The sequence below is a fragment of the Balaenoptera musculus genome, chromosome 13, assembly GCF_009873245.2.
Source record: "Balaenoptera musculus isolate JJ_BM4_2016_0621 chromosome 13, mBalMus1.pri.v3, whole genome shotgun sequence".
Taxonomy (NCBI): domain Eukaryota; kingdom Metazoa; phylum Chordata; class Mammalia; order Artiodactyla; family Balaenopteridae; genus Balaenoptera; species Balaenoptera musculus.
Window position 1 is genome coordinate 5,988,253 of NC_045797.1, and position 27,815 is coordinate 6,016,067.

Here is a 27,815-nt window from a genome sequence, read left to right on the forward strand (position 1 = left end):
ACTATTTCTGGAAGGAATATTTTCTAGCCATCCCTGCTCACCCTGAGTGCTCTGCGGCACCCAAGGCCCCCTGAGAACAGCTGACTCCCTCCCTCAGTTGTGCTCAGGGGATATCTGTCTATGGCCTGCAGTTCTGGACCACAGCTGCCCCTGTCCCCTGGGTGGGCAGTCCTGTTTGTCCTGGGCACAGGGCTCTTACCTGGCTTCTCACCTGCTGGGTCAGATCTGGGTTTCTGATCCTCTACAAACAGATTCCTTGGCCTCCAGTGAAGCAGTTCTACTCAGTTCCCAGGAATCTTGTGGGAGCTTTACTTCAGTTTTGTCCTAATTAAGTCACATGTTGTCAGGCGTCCCTTTGTCAAAACCCGAGGGTCATGTTGGAGTTTCTTTCCCTCTCTTTCTAGGACGTTGGATTTAACTGCTTCCTTGAGGAGACGCCTCGGAGCCCCCCTCAGCTGTTCAAGGCCAGCGTCCACGTGTCTATTTCTACCACGCTTTGAGGAAATACTCACTTTTAAAGCCCTACCTGCATATTCGCTCTAGCTTTTCTTTACTATCACCTACTCCATACTTCCCAGCTTTTCCATTCTCTGAGAGCCAACGTGCCTGGTTTCGTTCCTGGGTAGGGGACCTGCAGGGGAACCCTAATATCGGCATCTTCTGTGCCCACGAGGGACGTCCAGTGTTGAGTTTGGTGTGAACCTCGCCGCAGGGTCCTACAACATCGCAGCTTCTTCAGCAGCTCCGAGGGATCCCTCGTGAGATCACGGAAAACGTACGCTCAGCGTTTAAAAAAATCGGAAAATAATTTTTAGCTTTTAACGCTGTTTTTTGGTTATTTGTAAAAACGTTTCTTGTTATTTTAAGTGCCGTGTTATTCCAAACACACCTGGATTTCCTGGGGTGCATTCTGTCCCCCCAAAGATAAATGCCCTAGGTCGGCAACCTGCAGCTGGGACAACAAGATGTCTTTTTCACCATCGCCTCCTCCTCCTCCTGCTGCTCTCCGGGCTGCCTCCCCGCAGGGGCGTTGGAGAGGAGAGGGGCCGCGGCGCCCCCCGCGAGCGCAGGGGGAGAGGCGGGGAGCCCGGCAGCCGGGATTGGACTTCCTCCCTCCACTCCGGAACTGCGCTGGAGCCGCCGGGACTCGGAAACCCTGGCGGCGCCGCAGGAGCCGGCGGGGTGGGCGGGGCGCGGCGACCCGTGGGCGGGCCCGGGGCGGGGCCTGCGCGCGGGCTGCGCGGGCCGCGAGGGGCGAGCTGCGCCCGCCGCGCTCCCCGGACTCCCGAGCGCAGGGCGCCGGCTGGTTGCGCTCCCCACCGCTGCCGCCGCCGCCGCCGCCGCCTCCTCCTCCTCCCAAGCGGGCTCGGCCCGGCGGCCGGGGCGATGTGAGCCGGGGCCCGCGGGCGCGGCCGGACCTCCGCGATGTGGCTCAAGCCCGAGGAGGTGTTGCTGAAGAACGCCTTGAAGCTCTGGGTGACTCAGAAGAGCAGCTGCTACTTCATCCTGCAGCGGCGCCGCGGGCACGGCGAGGGGGGCGGCCGGCTCACGGGTAAGGGGCGCGCCGGGGCGGGCGGGCGCATCGGCCGGGCCCGGACCTCGCTCCCCGCCGGGCCCGCGGCCCCAGTCCGGGGCTGCGGCGCAGGTGGCGGTTTTGTGGGAGACGCCAGGCCGGCCCTGCCTCGGGCTTGTTTTCCTTTCTCCTGCCTCTCCTGCAAGCTCCCGTCGAGGTGGTGGCAGAAGGGACTTGCGGGCTCGTGCATTTTCCCGGGCGGGGCAGGTGCCTTCGCCGCCTGGCCCGGTGACCGCCCGGAGGCCAGGCTTGGCTCGGGAAGCGAAGGAGAGACGCCGGCTGGAGCGAGGGCCGCCCGGGGAGGAGCGGGGCCGCCGTGCGGGGCCAGGTGACAGTGGGTGCGTCCCGGCCATCTGGACGCGCCCGAGGCTCCAGGTGGTGTCACGGCTGGGGACACACGGCCGGCCCATGGCGGGGCGCAGCTCGGGAGGCTCTGGCAATCCGGGACTGTCGGGCGGGTGAACGGGTCGGGCCGGGCGGGCCTGGGACGGTCTCCACGCCCGGAGGAGAAACGCAGGTGGTACGAATTCCGAGCTCGTGATCTTAATAGCAGAACTGAGCAGGTCAGTTCCCCGCCCCCATCCCTTCACTTTCCTCCTAGGAATGAAAGGAGGAAGAAAACTCAGGCTTGTAAAATTTACTAAAAAAAAAAAAAAAAAAAAAGCATTTTTTTCCCTCTGAAAGTTATGGTCCAAAACTCTTTGAAAATCAGGCCTTTGGATAACTTGCATAAGCTGGGACACCTGTTTAAAAGGTCAACAGAGGAACAATATGAGCCTTTTCCAGTTGTATCTAGGGAAGCTATATGGAATTTCAGATTTTGGAATCTGAAATAAGAGGGACTTTAGATCTTCCCATTTTGTCCCTCCTTATACCGAGGAGGAGGAGACCAAGGCCGGGGAGAGGGTGGTCAAGGGGACGAGCTTGGGTCCCTGGGCTCATTGTTGGTGACTGCTGCCTGTTTATTCTGGGGGAGGCCCTCCTGGAGTAAAGTCTATGGGGAAATGCGATTCATATGTCCTGAAAGGGCAGAACCAAGTGCCAGGGCATTACCCTTCCCATACTTTAGATCGGGGAGGCTGGAAAGCAGGCAGTTGGATTCGGTAGGGAGGGTAGACTTCACTGAGCCTCAAGGAGTCAGCCGGAGTTGGTGGGATTTCTGGATGGAAGGGGCAGTGGGGTGACCTATGGTCATGGTGATCAGTGGGAACAGGTGGGCAGCAGGTGGGCCTGCTCTGCGGGCTGTTTGAAACTCTGAGTGGGGGAGTTAGTGTAGGAGGTTGGGTGGGCCTTCTGGGCCCCTGGGCAGCACAGTGGCACTTAGTGCCTGGGCTCTTGGGAAATGGAGGTTGGTGGCGCCCTGTGGGGCTCATCAGAGGCGAAGAGGCCGGAGGAGGGGTTCGTCTCCCCAGTCCTTTGAAGGCTGTGTATCTTAATCTTTGGTGCATTAAACACAGCACTTGGCCTATAAATGGTCTCCTTTAGTAGAGGGTGAGGACAGGGCTTGAAGATTTGTGAAACAGGAAACAAGGAACGTCGGTCCAGCAAACGTTCATTGACTTAGTTCAGCGCACACTGACTGTGGGATGCTCGTCCTGTGGCTACTTGGGGAAGGACTTCAGGTTATTCACCATCCAGCAGGGGAGGTGGGTCCAGACCTGGAGGGCAAAGCCTCAGATCCCGTGCCTGATGGAGGTTCAGGATGGCTTCCCTTCTGGAGAGCCTGCTTTGAGGTCCAGTCTGTCTGAGGTGAACTCAAAATGATGCCCCCCCCCCCCCCCCGCTGCATTCCAAAATCAAGCAGGGCTGTAGCACCTGTGCCTTTGGGCTTTACTTTGGTTTGGGCTTGCTGTGAATATGCACAGTTTTCTTATTTTTTTTTTTAATTTATTTTTTGGCTGTGTTGGGTCTTCGTTGCTGCGCGCGGGCTTTCTCTAGTTGTGGCGAGCGAGGGCTACTCTTCGTTGCGGTGCGCGGGCTTCTCCTTGCGGTGGCTTCTCTTGTTGCGGAGCACGGGCTCTAGGCACGTGGGCTCAGTAGTTGTGGCTCGCGGGCTCTAGAGCGCAGGCTCAGTAGTTGTGACGCACGGGCTTAGTTGCTCCACGGCATATGGGATCTTCCCAGACCAGAGCTTGAACCTGTGTCTCCTGCATTGGCAGGCGGATTCTTAACCACTGTGCCACCAGGGAAGCCCAATTTTCTTATTCTTGAAGGCAGTAAGATTGGCCGAAAAAGGGAGGAAAATTCCCCACAAAGAGACCCCTGGCACTTTGCTTTATTTCTTGGAGACTCAGAACCTCCTGCTGATTGCGAAAGGGTGGCATCCCCTACGGCAGCTGAACACTCCACCTTTGGACATTTAGCCGGGGAGCCAATGGCTGTACCAGTTAGGCAACCCTGTTACCACATCCTCCGATGGCTGGTCTTACTGGGGCCCTTACGAGTGTTGTAAAATCAAAACTGATGTGACACAGAGGCCAGCTCCATGTTGGTGGCGGTTTTCAGAAAACGTAGAATTCTAATATGGCAGATATTTAGCAATTTATTTCAAAGATTTAAAGCTTAAACTGAGTTTATCTATGAAATCAAAGGGTGTGCATTCTGACTGCTTTTAGGCTTTTCTTTGGAGAGAAGCAAGTAGAGGATGATTAAGAGGGCTGGAGATAAAATGTAAAGGAGCAATAAAAGGAAGTGTCTCTTTTTGTATTGCGATGCTGAGTTTGAGATTAGGTAGTAGGGGCTTAAAAATGTGAGGTCTCCATTGGCGTTTAAAGTAATCTGACATGTTGAAAACTTGCCCACCCTCAGAAATAGAAGGTTTTGTTTCATTGAGGATTGTAATTCGTCTTCCTGCTTACACACACACACACACACACACGCTCCCTATACACATGTCCAGGTTTATTTTCTCCGTATCCCTTTCTAATATACAAAATACTTATTTTGTTCATTGTTTCCCTTACTAAATTGTCTGGTCTATGAGGGCAGGTATTTTACCTGTGATGGTGCCTAGCACTGCGTATATGCTCAGGTAACATTTGTAGGATGAATAGATGGTTGAGTCCATGCATGAAAGGTGGAGCCCACTTTTTTTTCTCAAAAGTTGGGTGGGTGTGGAGGCCCAGCGTTCAGACTGAGCTGATCACATGGGCCAGGAAACGTGCCCTCTCTCTCCTCGGCTTCCTGTGTACCTGCAGGCTGACCCACCGGAAAGCTGGAGAGGGTGGGTGGGAATTGAAAGCTCCTGTCTATTTTTGTAGCTTCTCCTTTGAGGGCAAAGGAGCGGGGCACCAGCCTCTCAGGTGGCTTCAATTACCAGCCCCAGGGACCTTCGAGAAGGAGATCTTGGGCTGGGGAGGGGGCAGGCGGTGCTGGAAGGCAGTGACCTTCGCTTCCAGTTTGAACATGGTGTGGCTGAACACAGTATTGTAAGATGTTTCCACAACTCCCCTGACAGAGTGATTTTTGCTGCCCTGGAAGGGAGGAAGTGAAGTTATACAGTGTTCCCTTGGATACGGTTTCCAGCCTGTGGGAATATTTCTTATAAAAGTGCAGCTCTGGGAGAACAGAGTGGGTACAGTTAGCCTTTGGGAGGTGGTGGGCAGAAGGACACCCAACATCACTGCCCACCCCCACCCTCCCGCACCCCGGGGTCTCTGATGCACTTAAAATGAGCAGCATGAATGAAACTTTAAAGACCGATGGGCTTCCCTGGTGGTGCAGTGGTTAAGAATCCGCCTGCCAATGCAGGGGACACGGGTTCGAGCCCTGGTCCAGGAAGATCCCCCGTGCCGCGGAGCAACTAAGCCCGTGCGCCACAACTACTGAGCCTGCGCTCTAGAGCCCGCGAGCCACGTGCGCCACAACTACTGAAGCCCGTGCGCCTAGAGCCCGTGCTCCGCAACAAGAGAAGCCACTGCAGTGAGAAGCCCCCGCTCGCCACAACTAGAGAAAGCCCGCGTGCAGCAACAAAGACCCAATGCAGCCAAAAATAAATTAACAAAATAAAAATAAAAAAATAAAGACCGAATATCACCACCCAGATGTGCCCCTCTGAAGGATTTTATTTTTCAGTGTTTTATTATGCACATTCCTGTATAATCTTGCAGTTCTTTCCCCAAAGAGGCTGGCAGTTTAAGAGTAATAATTTGAATCACATATTGATGTTTTCTACTTTTCAGAGTGTTTCCCTTTGGCCCCTGTTCCTGTCACCGCATTTGTAGCAGTTATGGGCTAACCGATTTCCTAACTGGGTCAAGGGAGGAAGTTAGGAGTGGGAGTGGAAAATATGGGCTTTGGAGTCAAGATAAGTTGGTTGGGTACAAATCTGGGCCAGTTTATTTGGCTTCTTTGAGCCTTCCTTATAACTCTGCCTTCAGGCACGGACAAAAACTAACTTTAGAGGGTTAGAAGCTGTTTTCCACCATGGCTAGCCCATCTTTCCCATCAGCAATGCACAAGGCTTCCGATTATAATAAGGGTTAGAATGAAAATAAACAATATACATGAAGGGCTTAGTTGTGCTCGTCACCTGGTAGGTTTGAAGAAAAGCAAAGCAGAGTAACATTTAAAAAACCGAAGAACAAGAGCGCTTCTTAGAACACGAAGTGTCGTAAAATAGTTTGCATTGTAGTGAAGGATGTAAGCAACATTTATCTATTAGCGCAGGATTTACTAAGTGTAATTAGAAGATTAAATATTTAAATAGCAATTTGTGCCAGCAGGATTTGGATACAGAGGGTCTTTGACCACATTAAATCCTAGTAGATAAAGGGAACTGAGTGTGAGTGGCCGGCTGTGCCCAGGGTGAGTCGTCTCCTGCCTTTGGAACAGGAGACTGGGGGAGTCTCATCTAGGAATTCCCGTGGGGTTCCCAGAGCTTGCTCAGAATGACTCTGCTCCATGGCTGGAATGGTGAAGCCCAGCCCCAGCGTGGCCTTTCTTGGCTAGTCCGCCTGACGTCAGCTGGAGTCCTGCTCAGGTAGCTGAAGTTGGTGGTGGATTTCATCCCTGCCACCAACAAAAACCCCTTTGGTTCAACAGGGCGGCCGTTGCATTGTGCAGACTCCCCACATATTGGCTCTAGAGTCTTACATACTTTGGTCTTGTTTTCCAGAAGCACAACAAGGGAGAAATCACAAACAACGGAAGTACTTTGATTCCAGGGGCATAAATCAGAAGGTTTATATAAGTAAAATAACTGGTGTTATCTCTAAGGGCTGATAAGCCTTTAACAAAAGCTTTGGGGTCCCCAACAGATGCATTTAATGAGAACATAATAAGGGCCATGCATTTGTAATTAGATAACCAAACAAGGCCTGGGCTGTGTCACTCCAGGAAATAATATGAGGTACAAATGTGTGGGTAGGGAAGGCTGTTTCAGCCTAACTGGGGCTCTTTAGGAAGAGCTGAAAACGATTGGGAGGCTTGGAACGTTTAAAGAATTCATTTACTTGAGCCATATTCTGGCAGCATTGGATCAAGGAGGGATTTATTTAAAATGAAAGTAGTAAATCTGATCATATTTCCAGCACAGATTTTTTTTTCCCCTCCTTATTTTGTAAAGCTTTAATCAATTGCATTAAAAAGCAGCCCTGGACGTATTTTCACGGCTCCTGGGGTCTCGCATGAGCTACCCCTGCACCACCTCTAAGGCTCTTTCTCCCCTGCCTTCTGCACTTGAGCAAAGACCCTCCAGTGTCGGTCACTTTCCTCTCCCGGGCCTTCACGGGCTGTCCCCTCTGCCTGGGGCGCTCCCACCTGCCCTTCCAGTCTCAGCCTAAGCTCCACTGCTTGGACATGGACCCCCTGCCCCCATCCTCTTGTCCCACCCTCTGCTTTTCCTTTAGAACACTGACCACTGTTTGTCGTGATGTGGCTCTTTGTGGCTTTATCTGTTTCGAGCAAACCAGACCTTGAGCTCCAGAAGGGAGGTCCCAGGTCTGCGTCCCTCACCACTGTGCCGCCTGCCCTGGAATCCTTGCTGTCGCTGGAGCACTGTTGATATGTATTTAGTGAATACACGGATGCCCACGTAGAATTGAGAGCTGTGAGCCTTTGAGGTTGAGAAATGTTTCGCATGATCCTGAAAATGGAAGTTATGAAGAAAACAGGAATAAATAATACAGAGGGTTGTTATTGTTATTTCTCACACCCGCCCTATGTGCTTGTAAGGATTAGTGGTGGTTTGTCAGCTGCGCCAGCCCAGCTGTTAGAACTCCCCGTTGGTAACCTTTATGGAAATGATCCTGTACAGACCCAGAATGATTTTCCCAGCACATCACCAGCCAACTAACACAGCTCTACAAATCTGAGTCATTAATATTCTTGAACATTTGGTGGGTGTGTTGTAACCATTAGATTTTATTATTTTTCTGCTTCCTTTTTTTTTTTTTTTTTTAACTTTAAAAAAAGAGAAAGAGAAATCAACAACAAAATAAACAGCCCCCAGTAAGGGGCTGTTTGTATGTTTTTTTCTTAAACTTTTTACAAGGGGAATCATACTTTATGTATTTTTTCCGAAGCTTATTTTTCTGCCCCCCCATTATAGTTACAGTTTTATGTGTATAATTATGTTTCTCTAACATTGAACCATGCTGATGCATGTAACCATGTTTGTTTATTTTCATTGATGGGTAGTGACCCATTGAATGAATATACCATTATCGATCGATTCATTCATTCATTCTCCTGTCAGTTGATATTTGGGTTTCTAGTTGCTGTTGTTTTGCTGTTACAAATAGTGCTGCTGTGAACATTGTCAGAGATGTTACTTTTGGCCAATCTAGTAGGTATTAAAATAGTATCTGAGAACCCCCGAGATGGTGTTTCCCTCATAGGGGTAAGAATCTTTTTATGTGTTTAGTAAGTATTTGTTTTGCCTTTTGAGAAAGGTTTGTGTCTTTTTCTTATCTTAGGAGCTGTGTGTGTGTGTCTGTGTATGTGTGCACGCACATGTGTCTATGTGTTCTGTATTCTTTTTCAATTATATGTATTGAAAAATCTCTCACTCCATGCCTGGGCTTTGTATTTTTGTTGTGGGTCTTTTGAAGGACCAAATTCTTAATTTTCACGCAGCCAGATGTACCATTCTTGTCCTCTAATAGTTTGTACTTTTTGTTACTTGTTTAAGAAGAAATCTTTAGAAGGGAATCTCCGGGATGATGGTGAAGGGAGAGCCTTAGATGAGAGTCTGGTCCTCAGTCCAGATAGGAGCAGGGCGGAGGCTCCAGGACAACTCCTAGGAGAAGAGAAACTGATAGAGCAGGGACACGCTTGCACTTGCACGTGTTGGAGGAACATCCTATCACCAGGGGAGAGCTTGTGGGTGAATTCTTGACACATAGAAAGCTGAATCAGCCAAGAATTCCAGGACAGTTGTCAACTCCAGGGAACATAAAAAGCTGTGTAGGTTAGGAAAGGTTTCATCCTTTTACTACAAAGCTCAGCTTGCACTAACGTTTACGTCGTTACAAGAATGTAAATATCGACTCGGGGTCTAACCCAGGCTGCTGCCTAATTGAGGAGTGAGTGGCAGGTGGGGTTGCTGAGTGAATGGGGGATACATCCTCCACTTCTGGAAATTGCCAGCCGATGCCCGCATGGAAAACTGAAGAAGTAGTCGTACCAGCATGTTCCCGGAGAAGTGGAGGTGAATGCGAAAAGAACCAGTAAAGAACTGGGAGTGGTTGCCCTCGGGGAGCTGGGAAGTGGGAGCAGGGAGGGGCTGCTGGGTTTCTCATGGACCTTGTCCAGTTAGATGCTTCTTTCCATGCACATGTAAACTGGATAAAATACAGAATGTAAACTTTGGGAGAGCTTGGCATTTTTTCTGGGTAATGGGGATCCCGTGGGTAACGGGGTCAGGAGAGGCATTGAAGCAGAGTCGTGTTAGTGCCTCACGGCCGTGATTCCTGAACTGCCCTGCTTCACATATTTGTCCTCTCAGTAAACTATATTTAGCCTTCAAAGTGTCTCGAATATGTGGGGTATGTCAATTTCACAGAGGCTTAAAACCTATTTTCAGAAATGCATCTAATCTAGCCAGGTACTTTTATTTGAAATTAAAATATATCTATTCTGGATGATTGTTTTCCTCCAGAGAAGAAATCAGGTTAGAGTTATACACGTACGATACATTTATAATTTTTGTCCCTTTCCTATAGGTAGGGTACTATAACTGGATCCCATTCCTTCTGGGGTCTCAGTTCCTTAACCTGCACAACAGTGATAATATAGCAACAACAGCAGTTTTTGCTTTGTGGAAGTGTTTATATTTCAAACTGTTATATTTTATAGACATGTTGGCAAAATCCACTTAATTATTTGTATGTAAAGAAGAAGAAAAAGCCCAAAGAATATTGCATCCAACAATGCCAGGCCCTTTGTTCTCATGAAGCGTACGGTCTGGAGGGGGCAAGGTGCTCGTGGTTGGTGGGGGTGGCAGTATTAAACCATGAAATACAGAATTATCAATGGTGGTCAATGTAGGGGGTGTGAGAGGGAATAACACGGAAGCTAATTTAGCTTGAGGTGTCAGGGAGCATTTCTCTGAGGACCTGTGATCTCAGCTGAGACCTGCAGGGTGTATAGGATGGTGCTGGCGTGCTGCAGAGTGAGAGAAAGAGCCTTCTGAGTGGCAGAAACAGCATGTGCAAAAGCCCTGCGGCCTCTGAGAGCCTGCTTTGGATAAGTTAGCTTTGACGGGCCGTGAGCTGTCCAGTAAGGCCTGGACAGAGGAGGAAACCACAGAGGGGGGTGAGGAGTGGCTTGGGAGGGGAGGAAATCAGAGTGGATTTTTCCAGAAGGCAAGAGAAGAGTGTATTTAAGAAGGAGGGAGGGAAGAGGGATCACCTATGCAACGTCGTGTGGAACAGGCTCGTAAGACGTTGGCAACCTCAACGAGAGCAGTTTGGGTGCCGGTTGGCGTGGTGTGGGAGTGGGCTGTAGGCTGCTGGCGGGTGGTGAGGAGGTAGGCACCGCGTGTGGGTACAGCTTTGTTAAGGTGGAGTTTGGTTGGTTTTTGTTGTTGTCACCGTTACAAATTTATCATTTGTCAACAGAGTGCTGAATGATGGATCTGTAGGTATTGTGGGCTTGCGGAAGGGCAGCTGGGCCTTGAGATGGGCAATGGGTAGGATTTGAAGAGGTCAAGGACGTAGGTAAGGCATCCAGGGGAGGGAGACCTCAGGAGCATTTCCCAAGGAATTTTGTTTTGGAAATGAGGTTAAGTACTCAGGACTGAACAACAACAACAAAAATGCCTCAAAGGATCTGTAACTGACCACCAAGAGAGTTTAACTAATTTAGATGGAACCCAAGGATGTTGGCTCAGCCCTGAACAGTGATTGCTTCACCTGGCAAAAGAAACCCTTTGAGGAGACCGTGGCAACTTAAAAAATTGGGTAATGTTACTTGTTTGGCATTTGGTGCCACGCCCCTTGTACCCTCTTGTCTGGGGTAAGTGCTGGTGGGAATCTGATCTGGCTTCACTAAGTGTTTTGACCAGACTTTATTTCTCAGATTCATAAAGCTAAACAGTCTTTTGTTGTAAATCATGTTATCAGGATTCAAAAAATAGAATTTATTGCTAGATGGAAAATGCAGATTATTTCAGTGAATTACAAAGGCTCCCCAGGAAGTTTGGCTTCCCTGAATGATTGAGTCCATCTAACAGGGTTCTAAATTGTGGCCCAATGATGGGATGTAGGAATGTTTTCGTGAGGAAATTTGGTAACATTCTTAAAATGGGACGGGCCTAGTGATGCAAGGTGTGGAAGGAACCTCTGGAGTTTCTCACTTGAGAAGCAGTATTTACATGACAGAAACACTTTGTTTAAAAAAAAAAAGGCAGAAAAGGTTAACGCACCTTAGATAGAGATTAGATATTTCATCTACTACTGGAGCATAGAGAGCCAAGGTGGATTCTGAGTTTCTGTTATGTTGCTGTTTTGCTGTTATAATTTAAAATAAATGTAAAATGTAAGCAAGGCCTTAAGATTACTTTCAGAATATATAGCTCACGATCTTGCATCTGTCAAGGATTCAGTCACAGCAAGGATTTGGCTGGAGAGACTAGATTTGGGTAAACCCAGTGTAACAAAACCGTGTGTGTGTGTGTGTGTGTGTGTGTGTGTGTACATACGTGCGCCTGTGTTTTTCATCCCCATATAATAGAACTGTCTCTCAATGTGGGGATTAGGTTCCGAAATCAACATGAAGGACAAAAATTGCTTGCGGTTAAACTTACCCTGAAACCAGCAGGGTCACCTGTCTTGGTAATCTGCTCCTGGTACAAGGAGTTTCTGCGAGGTGGAGGCCTCAGTGGAACTGGGAGATTCCAGCCCCCCAAGGGGCTCACACCAGGGCATGTGCTCCTTGAGGTGTGGGCTGTCCAGGTGAATTTATTGTCCCTTCTGCGTTTTTTGGTCCACGCAGGCGGTTGAATCTGATACATTAGAGTGAGATTCGTGTCTGCTGTACCACCACTTGCCGGTTGAAGTCAAGTCCCTGAGCCAGCTCCGTGGCAAGGTGAGGCTAATAGAGATGGCACTACAGCTTGATGTATTAACCTGGGAATTGCTGTTAGGTGAGGTTGATGATGGTGGCGTGTCCGAGAGCTACAGCTCTGAAGTCTGATGCTCAGGTGGCTTGCCGTGAAAAGGTCTGCGTTAAGCGGATGTTGTTTTGTCTTTCAGCCTCTTGCTTGTCTTCATTTATCCAAATAAAACATTGAGATTTGAGGAGAAGAGAGGTTGGAAAGCCTCTTGTGGAACTGGAAGGTTCTCTTTGATGGGATGCGTGTCCCACTGTAAGAGCTGCTTTCCTTGTTTGATTTTTAACTTTCTGTATGACCCGGCAGGCTGGATTTGAGCACTGTATATTAATAGCCAAAAGTTAAGTTAGAGTCATATAATGGTAAGCGTATTTACTTTTTTTGAATTAAAATCTACAGAAACCCACACTGTAGGCAAAGCCAGAGATTTGATTGTATTGATGGTGCCTGAAATCTTACTAAGACTCAAGACCAGGGTCTCCATAGGTGAGCATCCGTTTATAGCAGAAAGATCATTAGAAAGTCTGTGTGTGGGGGAGGGAGGGAGGGAAGATGGGAAGATGGAAATGTGGGAAGCCGGGAAGACAGGAGGGGGAGAGAGAAGGAGAGGGAGGGAGAACCTCAGAGAGAGACTTGAGTGGCTGATGTGCTCACACAAAAAGAGATCCTAATCGCAGAAGCTTTGGGAAGACGTGCTCTAATATGCTACATGTATAATATTGTGATATGCATTCCTGAAAAGTTTTATTTAGAATCAGACTTGTATAAATTAGACAGTTTCCCCATTACTTAAGCCTCAGAGAGATCTCCATTTTAAGAACAGAGTAAATTATTAAAAATGTGGGAGACGCAAGAGGGAAGAGATATGGGAACGTATGTATAACTGATTCACTTTGTTATAAAGCGGAAACTAACACACCATTGTAAAGCAATTATACTCCAATAAAGATGTTAAAAAAAATGTATAGAAAAATCTATAAATTTGAATCAGATCGTAGTATTTCAGATGTTAGAATATTTTTATTACAAGCTATAAACAACTTTTTGGATCAAAACTGTCAAAAACAAAAAAAGGGAGATGGGGGCTTCTGTCTTCAAAACATCAGTCCTAAAAGACAAAGGAAGGCTGTGGATTAAAGGAAACTGAGCAGACATGATAACTAAATGTGATACCCAGCCCTAGAGAGGGTCCTGGGCTGGAGGGGAAAATGCTCTAATGGGTGTTTGTTATTGGGTAACATAACACAACTGGAATACAAAGAGTAGATAAAAGCATAGCATGTGTTAAATTGAGTGACATTGGTAACTAGGCTATTGTGTTAAGAGAATATCTGTATTCAATATCCCATCACATCATACCATAGCACATCACATCATGTCATATATCATAGCGCACCATATCACATCATATTGGTCATATCATATCACATCTCATGAGAAAAAGAGAGGGTGAGAGAGAGCAGTGTTAGAGCAGATGGTGTGAGCTGTTAACAGTTGGTGAATCTGTTTCTAGGCAAAGGGTATATGGGTGTTCTCGGTCCTATTTTAATTCCTGAAGCTTTTCCTTAAGCTTGCAGTTATTTCCAAATAAAAAGTTAAACAAACAAATACGTTTGAGTGTCAGCCCGGAAGCACTTGTCCACTTTGACTGAGGTATTTTGAGCCTGCGATAACAAAATGTAAAGTAGAGCTTTAAAAAAACCTTTATTTAGGAAATTTCTGCAGGAAAAATAACTTTGTTGTGGTGCGAACTAACCACCCTCTGCTTTTCTCATTGAAACAACCATTTTTGTACGCTGGTTTCTAAAGAGTTGAGGTTTCTTGGGGTCCCGGTGGCCAGGTGCAGCAGGGCAGGTGGTGATTCCACACCACCCTAAGCTTGAAGTGACTTTGACATACGACTTTTTAATGTCGTGTGTGCGTGTTTCAGTGTTAGGTCAGGCCTTGGTTGTGGTCAGTAAACAGTTGAATTTTAAGAGCATGAAGCTCTTGGAAAACAAGTTCATTGAATAGGTATTTACGGTGCTGCTGGGCGCCTAGCTCTCTTCCAGGCAGTGAACATGACAAAGTCCTGCCCTTGTGGAATGTACTCTACTCTTGTAATTAATCTAGAGCAGCTCTACTCTAGTGATTACTTAGTCTGGCAATTAACCTAGAACAACTCTGCTCTCGTGACTACTCTAGCAATCAATCTAGAACAACTCAGCTCTCGTAATTACTTTCTTATTCTAGTAATTAACCTAGGACTGGAATTCTCAAGTGTGCACGCAAATCCCTTTGAATATGTCAGCCTGGGCATCATTTTAAGCTTACTTCATTAAAACATTTTGTGATGTTTCTACCACACTGTAAGAGGTTGGGTTTTGTGGTCTTTGCCCTTAAAAACTGAAATATTTAGTCCAGGCAGTTAGGGCCTTTGAACCAAATCTTTGAGGTTCTTGCCTGCTTTGGGCACATTATTTATAAGCTCCATGTTGGGGCCAAAAGACTTGAAGTAGCTCCTGCCTCCTTGAAGCCTTTTTGCCTCCTTCTCGTCACTGCGGACCGGCACGTGGAGCACCTACCGTGAGCACAGCTGGCCCGGGGTTCCGCCCTGGGCCTCGGGTGTGGGTGTGTCTGGGGGCCCAGCCTTCCTGCGCTCTGTGAGGTGTTGACACCGTTGGCTTCCCTGGTGCTTTGGGGTGCCCTGGTCCCTCTACCCTTTTGTGAATCAGCTCCGCAACCTTCCGTAGGTGACTGGGATGAAGTGGACTCATTTTCCTATTTAAAAATAACCTCCGGGCTTCCCTGGTGGCGCGGTGGTTAAGAATCCGCCTGCGTATGCTGGGGACACAGGTTCGAGCCCTGGTCCGGGAAGATCCTACATGCCGCGGAGCAACTAAGCCTGTGCGCCACAACTACTGAGCCTGTGCTCTAGAGCCCGTGAGCCACAACTACCGAGCCCGCGTACCACAACTACTGAAGCCTGCGTGCCTAGAGCCCGTGCTCCGCAACAAGAGAAGCCACCGCAATGAGAAGCCCGTGCACCACAACGAAGAGTAGCCCCCACTCACCACAACTAGACAAAGCCCGCGCGCAGCAACGAAGACCCAACACAGCCAAAAATAAATAGAAAAAAAAAATGCTAAAAAAATAATAATAATAAAAAAATAAGAATAACCTCCGCAGCTGTGGGTTCAAGTCTTCCCATCACGAGGACAACCTCATCTCTCTGCTGGGACACCTGCTGGTCGGACCCGGAGGGTCACAGGGGGACGATGTTGGGATGGGATTTCGGAGACCACCGGCCCGTATTCCTTTACTACAGATCAGGAGCCGTCTGATCCGAGGCAGAGATGCTCTGGCTCTGTTGTCACTTGACTGAGTTTAGCCCTTTCTAGAAAGATAAGGGGGCCCCTGAGACTCAGTTCCCACCTTCCCCCAGCTCAGCTCCTCCAGACCTGCTCCCCTCCTCTTGGGCTGGGCTGGTGTCTCTCAAGACCCTTGCTTTGCCTTGTTCCTTTAAAAATGGTTTAAGTCTGGACTTCCCTGGTGGTGCAGTGGTTAAGAATCTGCCTGCCAATGCAGGGGACACGGGTTTGAGCCTTGGTCTGGGAAAACCCCACATGCTGTGGAGCAGCTAAGCCCATGCGCCACAACTACTGAGCCTGCGCTCTAGAGCTCACGAGCCACAACTACTGAAGCCTGTGCGCCTAGAGCCCGTGCTCCACAACAAGAGAAGCCACCGCAGTGAGAAGCCCGTGCACTGCAACAAAGAGTAGCCCCCGCTCGCCGCAACTAGAGAAAGCCTGCATGCAGCAACGAAGACCCAACGCAGCCAAAAAATAAATAAAATTTAAAAAAAAATGGTTTAAGTAACAGAATTAAAAAAAAAAATTGTGGTAGAATATGCATAACATAAAGCTTTCCATGTCAGTGATTTTTTTTTTTTAAAACATCTTTATTGGAGTATAATTGCTTTACAATTGTGTGTTAGTTTCTGCTTTATAACAAAGTGAATCAGTTATACATATGTTCCCATATCTCTTCCCTCTTGCATCTCCCTCCCTCCCACCCTCCCTATCCCACCCCTCTAGGTGGTCACACAGCACGGAGCTGATCTCCCTGTGCTATGCGGCTGCTTCCCACTAGCTATCTATTTTACATTTGGTAGTGTATATATGTCCATGACACTCTCTCACCCTGTCACATCTCACCCCTCCCCCTCGCCATATCCTCAAGTCCATTCTCTAGTAGGTCTGTGTCTTTATTCCCGTCTTGCCACTACGTTCTTCATGACCTTTTTTTTTTTTTCTTTAGCTTCCATATATATGTGTTAGCATACTGTATTTGTTTTTCTCTTTCTGACTTACTTCACTCTGTATGACAGACTCTAACTCCATCCACCTCATTACAAATACCTCCATTTCATTTCTTTTTATGGCTGAGTAATATTCCATTGTATATATATGCCACATCTTCTTTATCCATTCATCCGCATGTCAGTGATTTTTAAGTGTACAGTTAAGTGGCATTAAGGACATTCACATTGTTGTGCAACCATCATCACTGTGTGGCTCTGGAATTTTCTTCTTCTTCTTCCCAGACTGAAACTCTGTCCCCATTAACACTGACTCCCATTCCTCCCTCCCCCAGCCCCTGGCACCAGCATTCTGCTTTCTGTCTCTATGAATCTGACTCTTCTAGTTCCCTTGTATAAGTGAAATCATGCAGTATTTGTCTTTTCGTGACTGGCTTATTTCACTGAGCATAATGTCCTCAGGGTTCATCCACACTGCAGCCTGTGTCAGATTCCTTCCCTTTGAAGGCTGAATAATATTCCATTGTGTGTATAGACCGCGTCTCGCTTACCTGTTCATCCATCGAAGGACACTGAGCTGCTTCTGCCTTTTGCCTGTCGTGAATAATGCTGCTGGGAACATAGGTGTGCAAATATTTGTTCAAGTCCCTGCTTTTAGTTCTTCTGGGTGTATACCCAGAAGTGGAATCGCTGGGTCATATGGTAATTCCATATTTAATTTTTTGAGGAGACACGATTTTTGCATCTGATTCTCCGTCTCTCTGGGCCTCTGTGGACTTGACTGTATGGCTGGGACCGTACTCAGTTTGCTGGGGTCCCCAGCTTCCTGAGCACCCTCAGCCTGGTTCTAGAGACCCTCGCTTCTCTTCCCGTTAAGGTTGAGGGGAGACCTGAAGAGAACTGAAGCTAGTTTAGAGGAGCATGGCAGTCCATTGAAGAAGAAGATGAAGAAGAATTAGAATTTGACTTCGGGGCATCTTCACGTTTATTGTTTGGTTGTTTGTTTTGGATTTCATGTTGTTTTGTGTTTTATAATTAAGCCATAGAGTGGAATAGTTAAAGTTAATTTGGTTTTGGTGGATTGTTCTAATATGTCCTCAATTACATCTATATCTCATTTCCTTCATCATTGTTGGCAAAAAGAATAGGACTATGAGGAGGTAGGAAAGGGAAGAAGCCTTGTTCTTATTCCTTGTATGACCTTGGGCCTTAGTTTACTCTTCTGTAAAATGGGCTAATACTACCTACCTAACACAAATTGTTGTAATTGGGGGAAAATGCATCTGAAATACTAGGACAGTGCTTGACAGCCACTGGGCTTAGTATTAGTCTGTCCTCCCCTGCTTGTTATGGAATAATTGGAATCTGTATGTGGAGGGTGTGGTGGTCCTCAACTTTTTTTTTTTTTGAAGTATAGTTGATTTACAGCGTTATGTGAGTTTCAGGTGTACAGCAAAGTGATTCAGTTTTTATGTTTTTTTTTTTTTTTTTAAAACAATTTTTTTTGTTTTGTTTCGTTTTAATTAATTTATTTTTGGCTGCGTTGGGTCTTCATTGCTGTGCGCGGGCTTTCTCTAGTTGCGGCGAGTGGGGGCTACTCTTTGTTGTGGTGCACAGGCTTCTCATTGTGGTGGCTTCTCGTTGTGGAGCACAGGCTCTAGGCGCGCGGGCTTCAGTAGTTGTGGCACACAGGCTTGGTTGCTCCGTGGCATGTGGGATCTTCCCAGACCAGGACTCAAACCCGTGTCCCCTGCATTGGCAGGCGGATTCTTAACCACTGCGCCACCAGGGAAGTCCCTTTATGTATTTTTATATTTATATATTTTTCAGATTCTCTTCCCTTCTAGGGAATAACTTCTAGGTTATTACAAAATATTGAGTATAGTTCCCTGTGCTATACAGTGTGTCCTTGTTGTTTACCTATTTTATATATAGTAGTGTGTACATGTTAATCCCAACTTCCTAATTTATATTCCCCCACCCCGCCTCCACTTTTCCCCTTTGGTAACTGTAAGTTTGTTTTCTTTTTAAAATATTTATTTACTTTTGGCTGCATTGGATCTTAGCTGTGGCATGCAGGATCTTTCGTTGCGGTGCGCAGGCTTCTCTCTAGTTGGGGCTGTGGGCTCAGTAGTTGTGGCACCTGGGCTCCAAAGTGCACAGGCTCACTAGTTGCGGCGTGTGAGCTTAGTTGCCTCGCGGCATGTGCGATCTTAGTTCCCCGACCAGGGATCGAACCCTCGTCCCCTGCATTGGAAGGTGGATTCCAACCCCTGGACCACCAGGGAAGTCCCCATAAGTTTGTTTTCTATGTCTGTGTGTCTGTTTCTGTTTTGTAAATAAGTTCATTTGTATCTTTTTCTTTAGATTCCACATATAAGTGATATCATATGATACTTGTCTTTCTCTGTCTGACTTACTTAGTATGATAATCTCTAGGTCCATCCATGTTGCTGCAAATGGAATTATTTTGTTCTTTTTTATGGCTGAGTAGTATTCCATTGTATACATGTACCACCTCTTCTTTATCCATTCATCTGTCAGTGGACATTTAGGTTGCTTCCATGTCTTGGCTATTGTAAATAGTGCTGCCATGAACATTGGGGTGCATGTATGTTTTTGAATTATGGTTTTCTCCGTATGTATGCCCAGGAGTGGGATTGCTGGATCATACGGTAGGTCTCTTTTTAGTTTTTTAAGGACCCTCCATACTGTTCTCCAAAGTGGTCCTTGACTTTTGCAGGGTAAGACAGCAGCAGTGGGTAGAGCCTGGAGCAGGATCAGGAGCTGGGTTCCAGTCTCACACAGGCAACTAACTCCCTGTGCTCTGTGACCCCGAGTCGCCCACCCAGCTTCCTCCAGGCTCAGATTCTTCACCTGTCAAATGAGGAAGCTGGACCCTCTCCGCTCTGTGGTTCCTTGTGGATCAGCGATTCCAGAGGCTTCTGTTTAAGCCTGATCCTCTTCTTTTTTTTTTGAGATATAATTGACATATAACATGATATTAGTTCCAGGTGTACAGCATAATGATTTGATATTTGTATATATTGTGAAATGGTCACCACAGTGAGTCTAGTGAACATCCATCACCTCCCAGAGTTAACAGTTTTTTTTTTTGTGATGAGAACTTTTAAGATCTACTGTCTTTGCAACTTTCAAACATGCAATACAGTCTTATTAACTATAGTCACCAGGACTTATTAACTGTAGTCACATCCCCAGGACTTATTTATTCTATAACAGGAAGTTTGAACCCTTTGACCCCCTTCACCCATTTCACCCCTTGCCCCCCACACCCTGCCTAGTCTTCTCCTGACTGCAGAGTTTTTTCTTTTCTACAAAATCAAGTCCGTTCTCTGTAGTTGGTAGACATATCCCCTGGGGGGTGGGTGGGTGGTGTGAAGTGAGCTGAGAATTTCTGGCATTTCAAGCTCTGCTGCTTCGGGGCTGGGGGTGGGGGGGTGGGGCGGGGGATCCAGAATTTCCTGTTAGCAGCTTGGGTGCCAAGTTTCTGGCTCTAGCCCAGAATTCCAAATACCTGTGAAGAGTTAACCCCTGGGCCGTTGTGTCCCTGGGGCTAGCCACATGTAGCAAGGGAATGGGGGAGTCCTTCCCAGCAGGGAGAGGAGAGAAAGAAAAGGGATGGGGAGAAGGTAGAAGGGGTTGTGGATATAATTTTCACTTGCTCAGGAGAGTGAAGCTGTCTTCAAGGAATTGGACAGGGGAGCTCTCTCGCTCTGCCCACTTCAAGATTTGGCCGTTGTCTACAGTTGCGCTGTTCTGTCTGTATTACTTACGGTTATCAGTCTTCATTTTCTCCAAGAAAGAACAGCCAGCTGGTAATGCCTTTTTCTTCCCATCTTCCTATTTAAAAAAAAAAAAAAAAAAAAAAAGATTGCTTGTTAGCTCAGTAATAATACTGTAGTATTTTTGTGTACTGTATTGCACTTTTCATCGACAGCCCTGGCACCTTTTCTTTTTATGAAGCTGATCAGTCAGCAACACTGAAGAAGTATTTATGGAAAGTCCGTATGTGCCCAGCGGAGATGCTTGTGGTAGAGAATTCTTACCTTCCAGGCATTATGACCTGATAGGGTCTTAAGGGGAAGAGGATGGAGTTCCAGTCTGTTACCTGTAATTAACGTAGTTATTTAAGTAATGTAATTAAGGCCAGTAATTAAAACGTCTGATGGGTGAAGGAAGAGCTATGAATTCACAGTTTGGGGATGTCTCTGAATTTAATACTCTAGTACTGGTTCTCCTGCCTGACGCTGGCGTTAGGGGAAAGGGACAGTTTTTAAACAGTGGGTTCAGATACCCTTAAACCTCTGGGCTCTCTATCCTGAAAGCTTCTATAGCTTATCTCTGCAAGCCATTTCACACTATTATTAGGTGTAAAGACAGGAAACATTGCCTAACATGACTTATTTCTAATCTTTTTTTCCTCATTTTTAAAATTGAAGTATAGTTGATTTACAATATTTCAGGTATACAGTAAAGTGATTCAGTTATATTCTTTTTCAGATTCTTTTCCATTATAGCTTATTACAAGATAGTGAATATAGTTCCCTGTGCTATACAGTAGGACCTTGTTGTTTATCTAGACTTATTTCTAATCTTGAGGGCTTGTGGTTTGGGAGGTTGATCTCTGGAAGTAAAGGCATGGGCTGACCCAGGACTTTCTTTGGAACAGAAATAAGAATTTTTAAAATAAATGAAACTGGAACAGATTAGAATCTACCAGGATGTATGGAAATAAAACTTCTGGAAGGAAGCTTTGTTTCTTTTCTTTTTTGAATGTCTGTGTGTATATTTCCTCAAGTTCCTGACTTTGCAAGTGTTTAGTAAATCTGTCAAAACGGTAGTGTTCAGGTCTGGATGCAAAGGACACGGGAAATGGAGTGTTTTCTACAGTGTCTCTTGAACGGCTGTCTTGACTACTCCTGGCAGGGAGCGGCTGTGAATAGCAGGTTCAGGAATGCGGGGCTGTGTTTTCAGAATCTGAACTCTGGCCCCGGGTGCCCCGGGCGGGGGGCGGGGGGGGGGGGGAACTCCGGAGGCGCTGGGTTGCCAACTGCACTTGTTGGCGGGGAGAGATGCCGGCCAGAGGAGTGGCCGGAAGGCTTCTGGATTGTTTGGATAATGAATGCATCTGTCATGGGAGAGCGCTTGTCTTTTAAATAGGCATAAAAATATCATTTGCTCAGAGGAAATGGATTCGCACACAAATGTCATGAACCTGTTCCTTGGTGATCTTGTATTGTTTGTCCATGAGATGGTTTGCAGATTGAGGAGCTTAGTTCTAAGGCACTCGAGGCAAGGGCTCTGAGTCTGCTCGCAAGGCCTTTTGGGGGAGTATTTGTCCTGTTCTGCTGCTGTGGGGAAGCTGTACCACGTCTCCAAGGGCTTGGAAGAGGACTCGTGCCCACTCAGCCCTTCGTGACACTCTGGATCCGCCCCCCCCCACCTCCCGACCCTTCCTGCCACCAAGCTTCCTCATAATAATCTGCGAGTACTCCTGGCAGCTGGTAGGGTCTAGGCTGTGTACCCAAAAAGGGACCATGTCCTCAAGAAGGTTGGGGGAAAAAAGTTATATTGAGGCTGGGCCTCAAATTCAGTCCTGCCTTTGGTGAGTTCTCTTGGGGAATAACCCTAGCTCACCTCCGATCCACCGCTTACTTAAAACCCTGGCCAAATCTATTCACTCACTTGCGCCAACCTAATATATATCGAATTAACGTGAAGTTTTTCCTTAAATTTGAAGAGTTGTTTTTTAATGTATTTTTGGATTTGGGGAATAGAAATATGGTAGTTTTTTTTACCTCGGTTAGCCTGCAAACAACCCTTATAGGACTCTCTAGAAATTGTTTTTAGGAAATTTGAAAGCATTTCTCATAGAGTCTTGAAACAGCAAATGAACTTTTCTTAGACACACAGCACTTAAAAGCTGTATTTAGGTAACGATGAAAATACTTTTTAAAATGTGTGTAAAGAAAGGGAAAAGGTTTGAATTGTACTGCTCTTCTTGGAGATTGCTTTGCAGTGAATCCTCCCCTGCTTGTCTCCTGCTGCTTCTGGCAGCTTCGGAAGGTGCGTTTGTCAGGTTCTAGAAGGAGAGGGGGCCCTGGCTGTGGAGGGGAAGGTTTTCTCTGGCTTGCGGAGGGCTTAACACTTCAGGGCTAACTCCATGAGCACCTGGCCGAACCTAAACAACCAGCTGTCTGTTAAGCCAGTGAACCCTCCCCTCCTTTATAAGGTAGAGCGGCAGCGGGGACAGTATAATAATACGACACGGGAAGGGCAATGTGATCACTCTTAGGAATAGCGGTTAGAATCACAGCATGAAAAGCATCTCAACACCACAGAGCTTTCACAGATTGTTACAGGACAGGTTGAGACTGAGGGACATAACTCACCAGGCTTTGCATGCTTGAGAGACCCCCGTCCAGAGCACCGGCTCCCCAGCAGCTTTGGGGTCATGCAGACTCTGGACACGGCTGGAATGTCGCTGACCACATCAGACTCGGGGACAGCCGGATCCCTGTTTTAGGGTCGCACACTGCTGGCTCGCGTGCCCTTTGTACCTTCTGTCGGTCCTTGACTCTCCTGCTCTTGTTTTATGGCTTCTTAAGGCCTTGACCGCATGTGTTCTGGTGGACACAGGTGCTGCCTTGATGTTCTCCTGTGCCCCTCAACCTTTTTTTCCTTTTTTAGCTGCACTGTGTGGCATGTGGGATCTTAGTTCCCCAACCAGGGATCGAGCCCATGTCCCCTGCAATGGAAGCGTGGTATCCTAACCACTGGACCTCCAGGGAAGTCCCCCTACCCTTTTACTTGTAGCCACAACTACCCAGGTCGCATTGCTGCATGACCTGCTCCGCCTGATGGCTTGTCTGACAAATGCCACCGTATAAGTATGTATACCTTCCTGGCTGTAGCAAAACACGTTACACACTGACCAGTGTTCGCACCTGCTGGGAAGGGCTTGTGACAGGCTGGTGTGACAACACACTGGCTGAAAGCACAGGTGGACCCATCTTCGAAATTCGGGGGTACTATTTTATTTAAATACTGATTTTAAGCCTTGAACAATTAGAATCTTGACTGGTCTGGAAGTTCATCTTGGTTCCACGAGCGATTATGTAATGCGCCATCACAAGAGCTGGCTCTCCTTGGGAGGAAAACGTCATAAAACAGTCAGTAGAGTAGTATTAAAAAGACCATTTCCCGTCATGATTTAGCTCTTTAAGTTAGAAAACAAAACACTAGAAACATTTTTTTTTGTAATGATGCTTTCTCCCATGATCTTATAAATCAACGCTAATGGTAGAAAATTGGAAGAAGAGGAAAAAGAAGAAACAGCTCTTAATCCCACAGTTAGCCTTTTTGTATTGATTTTCCAGCTTTATCTGTGAATTTTGTTGATATTTTCGAGTTCATAGTGTATATGCAGTTTTGTATCTTGTTTTTCACTTAATGGAATGACAGCATTGGAAGATGTGCCACCCATGCATTTTGTGGGTTTGTGTCATGATTTGCAGCCTCTCACCTGAGTCCTGCATTTGCACCTACCTCCTGTGCGTGCCCCTGACGTGCCACCTCACCCCCCAGGCTGCCTGGGGACCCCGACACAGTGGCCTTATGTCAGCATCGGCATTGAAGAACATTGCTGAGCCCTAGCTCAGGCCTGTCTGTGAGTGGGTGAGACCCTCGTGTTTGGACGAGGAAGTTGGGACTGGAGAGGTGTTCTGTGCCACCTGCCTGCATCTCGGCTTTCCCTGACACTTAGGGTTAGATTGTGCCAACCTGTTAAAACAACGACTTGCTCACCGTCATCCAGTTAGAGAGCAAGCCACAGCTTATGGCTGCGTTGGGTCTTCGTTGCTGCGGGCGGGCTTTCTCTAGTTGCGGCGAAGGGGGGCCACTCTTCGTTGCGGTGCGCGGGCCTCTCATTGTGGTGGCTTCTCTTGTTGCGGAGCATGGGCTCTAGGCGCGTGGGCTTCAGTAGTTGTGGCACACGGGCTCAGTAGTTGTGGCTCGCGGGCTCTAGAGCGCAGGCTCAGTAGTTGTGGCGCACGAGCTTAGTTGCTCCACGGCATGTGGGATCTTCCCGGACCAGGGCTCGAACCCATGTCCCCTGCATTGGCAGGTGGATTCCCAACCATTGCACCACCAGGGAAATCCAATATGGATGTATTGATGAACGTGGGCCCTGTTTCCTGTTGGATGGTCCTAAGCAGACATACCACCTGTCTGCTAGGTTTTTTGTCTCCATCTTTTAGGATGTGAGTGATGCCGAGTGTAGCTTTGTAAAGTGCACGTGGTGCCTCCCTGTCAGTCATCTCCTTGGCGGTGACAGTCACGGGCAATGTTGAGAACTTCCCAAGCTGCAGGGGCCTCGATTTCATGTGTAGTCCTATCAGATGGAATTCAGTCCTGCAGAGACAACCTGAGATTGGCAGGTTTGCTTGGTTGATTAAGAGAATCAAGTTCCTGGGTCGGTGGTGGAAGTTCAGCCTGGGTCCTCCTGGCCCAGCGGGACCCGTCAGTGGTAGGTGCTGTGTGTGGGCTGCCCTCAGACCCTGGACTCCTGAGGACCTGGGGGTGTAGGCCACGGCTCCTCAGGGGCTCTCCCCGGGTTCAGGATCTCTGTGATGGCCTGGGCTCTGCGTGAGGACGTTTCCTGAGGACACTTTCCCTCCTCTGGTGAAGTGACCAGCCCAGGGCTGTGCCAGGGTGGACTCTGCAGGGCCTGTCCCACTCCTGCAGGGACTCCTGCCATGCATTTCTTTTTCAACCAATGCTGCTGGTGCCAGGGCCCGTGTGGCTGCTCTGCTCTCCCTGCTGGGAACACGAGTTGGTCCTTGGAGAAGCACAGGCTGCCAGTCTAAGCATTGTGGGTAAGAGAGGCTGGTCTGGGAGGACTTCCCTGGTTGCGAGTCCCGGCTGTGTGACCTGGTGCTAGCTGTATAACCTCTCTGAGCCTCGGGGATAAAACCATGCGCACCTTTAAGGTCGTGAGGCTTAAACAGGGGTAATGAGAGGGATGAGTTCATGGCAGTCCCTGGCACCTGCTCTATGTGTGATGTATGCTAGCTGATGACATTTGTGACCGTGTCCACAGTGGGGGGGGGGGTGTTAGGGGGAGACTGAAATGACTTGACTTGTGTCAAATAGGCATAGCTGATAACAATTTATAAAGGCCCGAATACGGTTCAATATTTCTGGGCTGCTGAATTTCAAAAGGGCCAAGAAGTTAAAAAACAAAACCAAAAAAAACCCTTCAGTGGATTGCTGACATTTAACTGTAGTAATAGGGTTTAGCTTCTAAGCTTTAAGGCCTAACTGCCCCATTTAGAAGTTCTCCAGACCCGTGAGCGTGTATGTGTACACACACCCTCTGAACGCCTTCTTTCCCAGGCCTTATGCCCCCAGCCCGTGCCCTTGCAGGTGGCCGTGAGCAAGCTCTTGTTAGGGTCACACGTGAATCAGCTGCCCATCATGTCCTTGGGTCCGTCCAGAGCTTTCCTGGGACTTGGTTTCTTATCCAGCCTGACCCTGAGATCGGCATCTTGCCTGGGTCTTCTGTGCTTTTGTGTTTAGTTACTTTACCAAGGAGACTGGTTTCCTTTTAACTGTGGCTTAGTTTATTCCTTTTCTTTTTTTTTTATTGAGATATAACATGGTGTAAGTTTAAGGTATACAGCGTGGGTTGATTTGGTACACTTATGTGTTACAGTGTGATTACCACTGTGGCGTTAGCTCACACCTCTATCACTTCATATAATTATCATTTCTTTTTTGTGCCGAGAACAATGAAGATCTGGTCTCTCAGCAGCTTTGAAATCTATAATACAGTGCTGTTGACTGTAATCACTATGCTGTGCATTAGATCTCCAGCACTTATTTATCTACTAGTTGCAAGTTCGTACCCTTAAACAGCATCTCCTCAATTCCCACACTCCCAGACCCTGGTAACCTCCATTCTACTTTCTGTTTTTATGAGTTTGGCTTTTTCAGATGTAAGTGCGATCATACGGTATTTATCTTTCTCTGACTTATCTCAGCACAATGCCCTCAAGGTCCATCCATGTTGCAAATGACAGGATTTCCTTCTTTCTCAAGTCATATTCCATTGTGTGTGTGTGTGTGTGTGTGTGTGTGTGTGTATGTATGCCCCACATCTTTTTTATCCATTTATCTATTGATAGACACTTTGGTTGTTTCCATGTCTTGGCCCTTGTGGGTTGGTTTATTCTCACCTGTACTTCATGCCTTCTTAGGGAGATTTTAGTGGGCAGCTCCATCATATAACGAAGGCCCCTGCTTAATTGTTCAAATAATAGGATAGAACCAGTGATTCAAGATCCTGGAGAACTTCCAGCGGCCCCCATGCCAGGCCGAGCCACGGATTCCTTGTGTCTCTGGCATAGGATTTTGAAAGCTCCGCAGGACTCCAGTGCTCAGGCAGGATTGAGAACCAGCGGAGTGACCCTCCACTTTCTGGGATGTGCAGGTTGGATGGTCAGGGTGACCCTCGGCATGTGTGGGTGGGTTTTCGTGTCCCCCCGGTCCTGGTCTGAGGAGCAGTCTTTCAGATGAGAGAGCCTCCCTGCTGCTGGCCGCCCTGCCCCTCCCCGACTCCAGCCCCTGACCTTGGTGTTGGCTATGGCAGGAGTCGGAGACCCTCCCTGAACAGTGAGGACGGACCCCTGAACGAAGGCACGAGGGAGGCTGAGGGCAACCAGGAGGCCGGGAGGCCGGGATTCCACACCTGCTCATGTGGATTATTTGGCCTGTTCCCTGGAGAGGGACACCTTCAGAATGTCACCTCGTTTTATCTGGACCTTCCCTTGACCAGGGAGAGGGATTCTGATCCTCATTTTACGGATAAGAAAACTAAGGCTCGATGGAATGAGTGATGCGTCCAAAGAAACGGCTGGTGTCCTTTTAAGGCCCTGCCGTAGAACAATTGTCGGGATGGAGGCCGTGCGGGATGGATAGAGAAGAAGGGGTGCGGCCGGTGTGTCCTGCTTTTCAGTAACTTTCAAGGTGAAAGTAACCAGAGGAATGAAGTAGCATCTCCAGGCCAACAGGGTCAGGAGCCTCAGGGAGCCAGAGAAAGTCCTAGAGTGGCGTGTCTCAGTCTCGCCTGCACGGCAGAATCACAGGGGGGCTTGTCACAGTGTGGGGACCCGGGCAGCACCGTGGACCAACCATCCCAGACTCGCGGATGGGGGTGCAGGCATCGGGATTTTGGAGGCTCCCCAGGCAACTCTGCATTGAAGCTCGAGTTTGGGAGGGAAGTCCCACCTCCCAGAGATGATGAAAGGGGTCCTTTAGTGCAGCCAGGTCCAGGAGGAAAGGGGTGAGGACCGTGAATGGAG

The 27,815-nt window shown here is 47.8% G+C and overlaps 1 protein-coding gene across 1 annotated transcript in view; it reads left to right on the forward strand.

Moving 5' to 3' along the window:
- Positions 1-1,246: 1,246 nt before the first annotated feature.
- The window catches only part of TBC1D8 (TBC1 domain family member 8), a 134,389-nt gene continuing 107,820 nt past the window's right edge, over positions 1,247-27,815 (forward strand). Inside the window, 1 exon segment of the mRNA XM_036872412.1 lies at positions 1,247-1,552. Within this exon segment, the coding sequence (XP_036728307.1) occupies positions 1,426-1,552 (127 nt within the window). The 5' untranslated portion in view covers positions 1,247-1,425.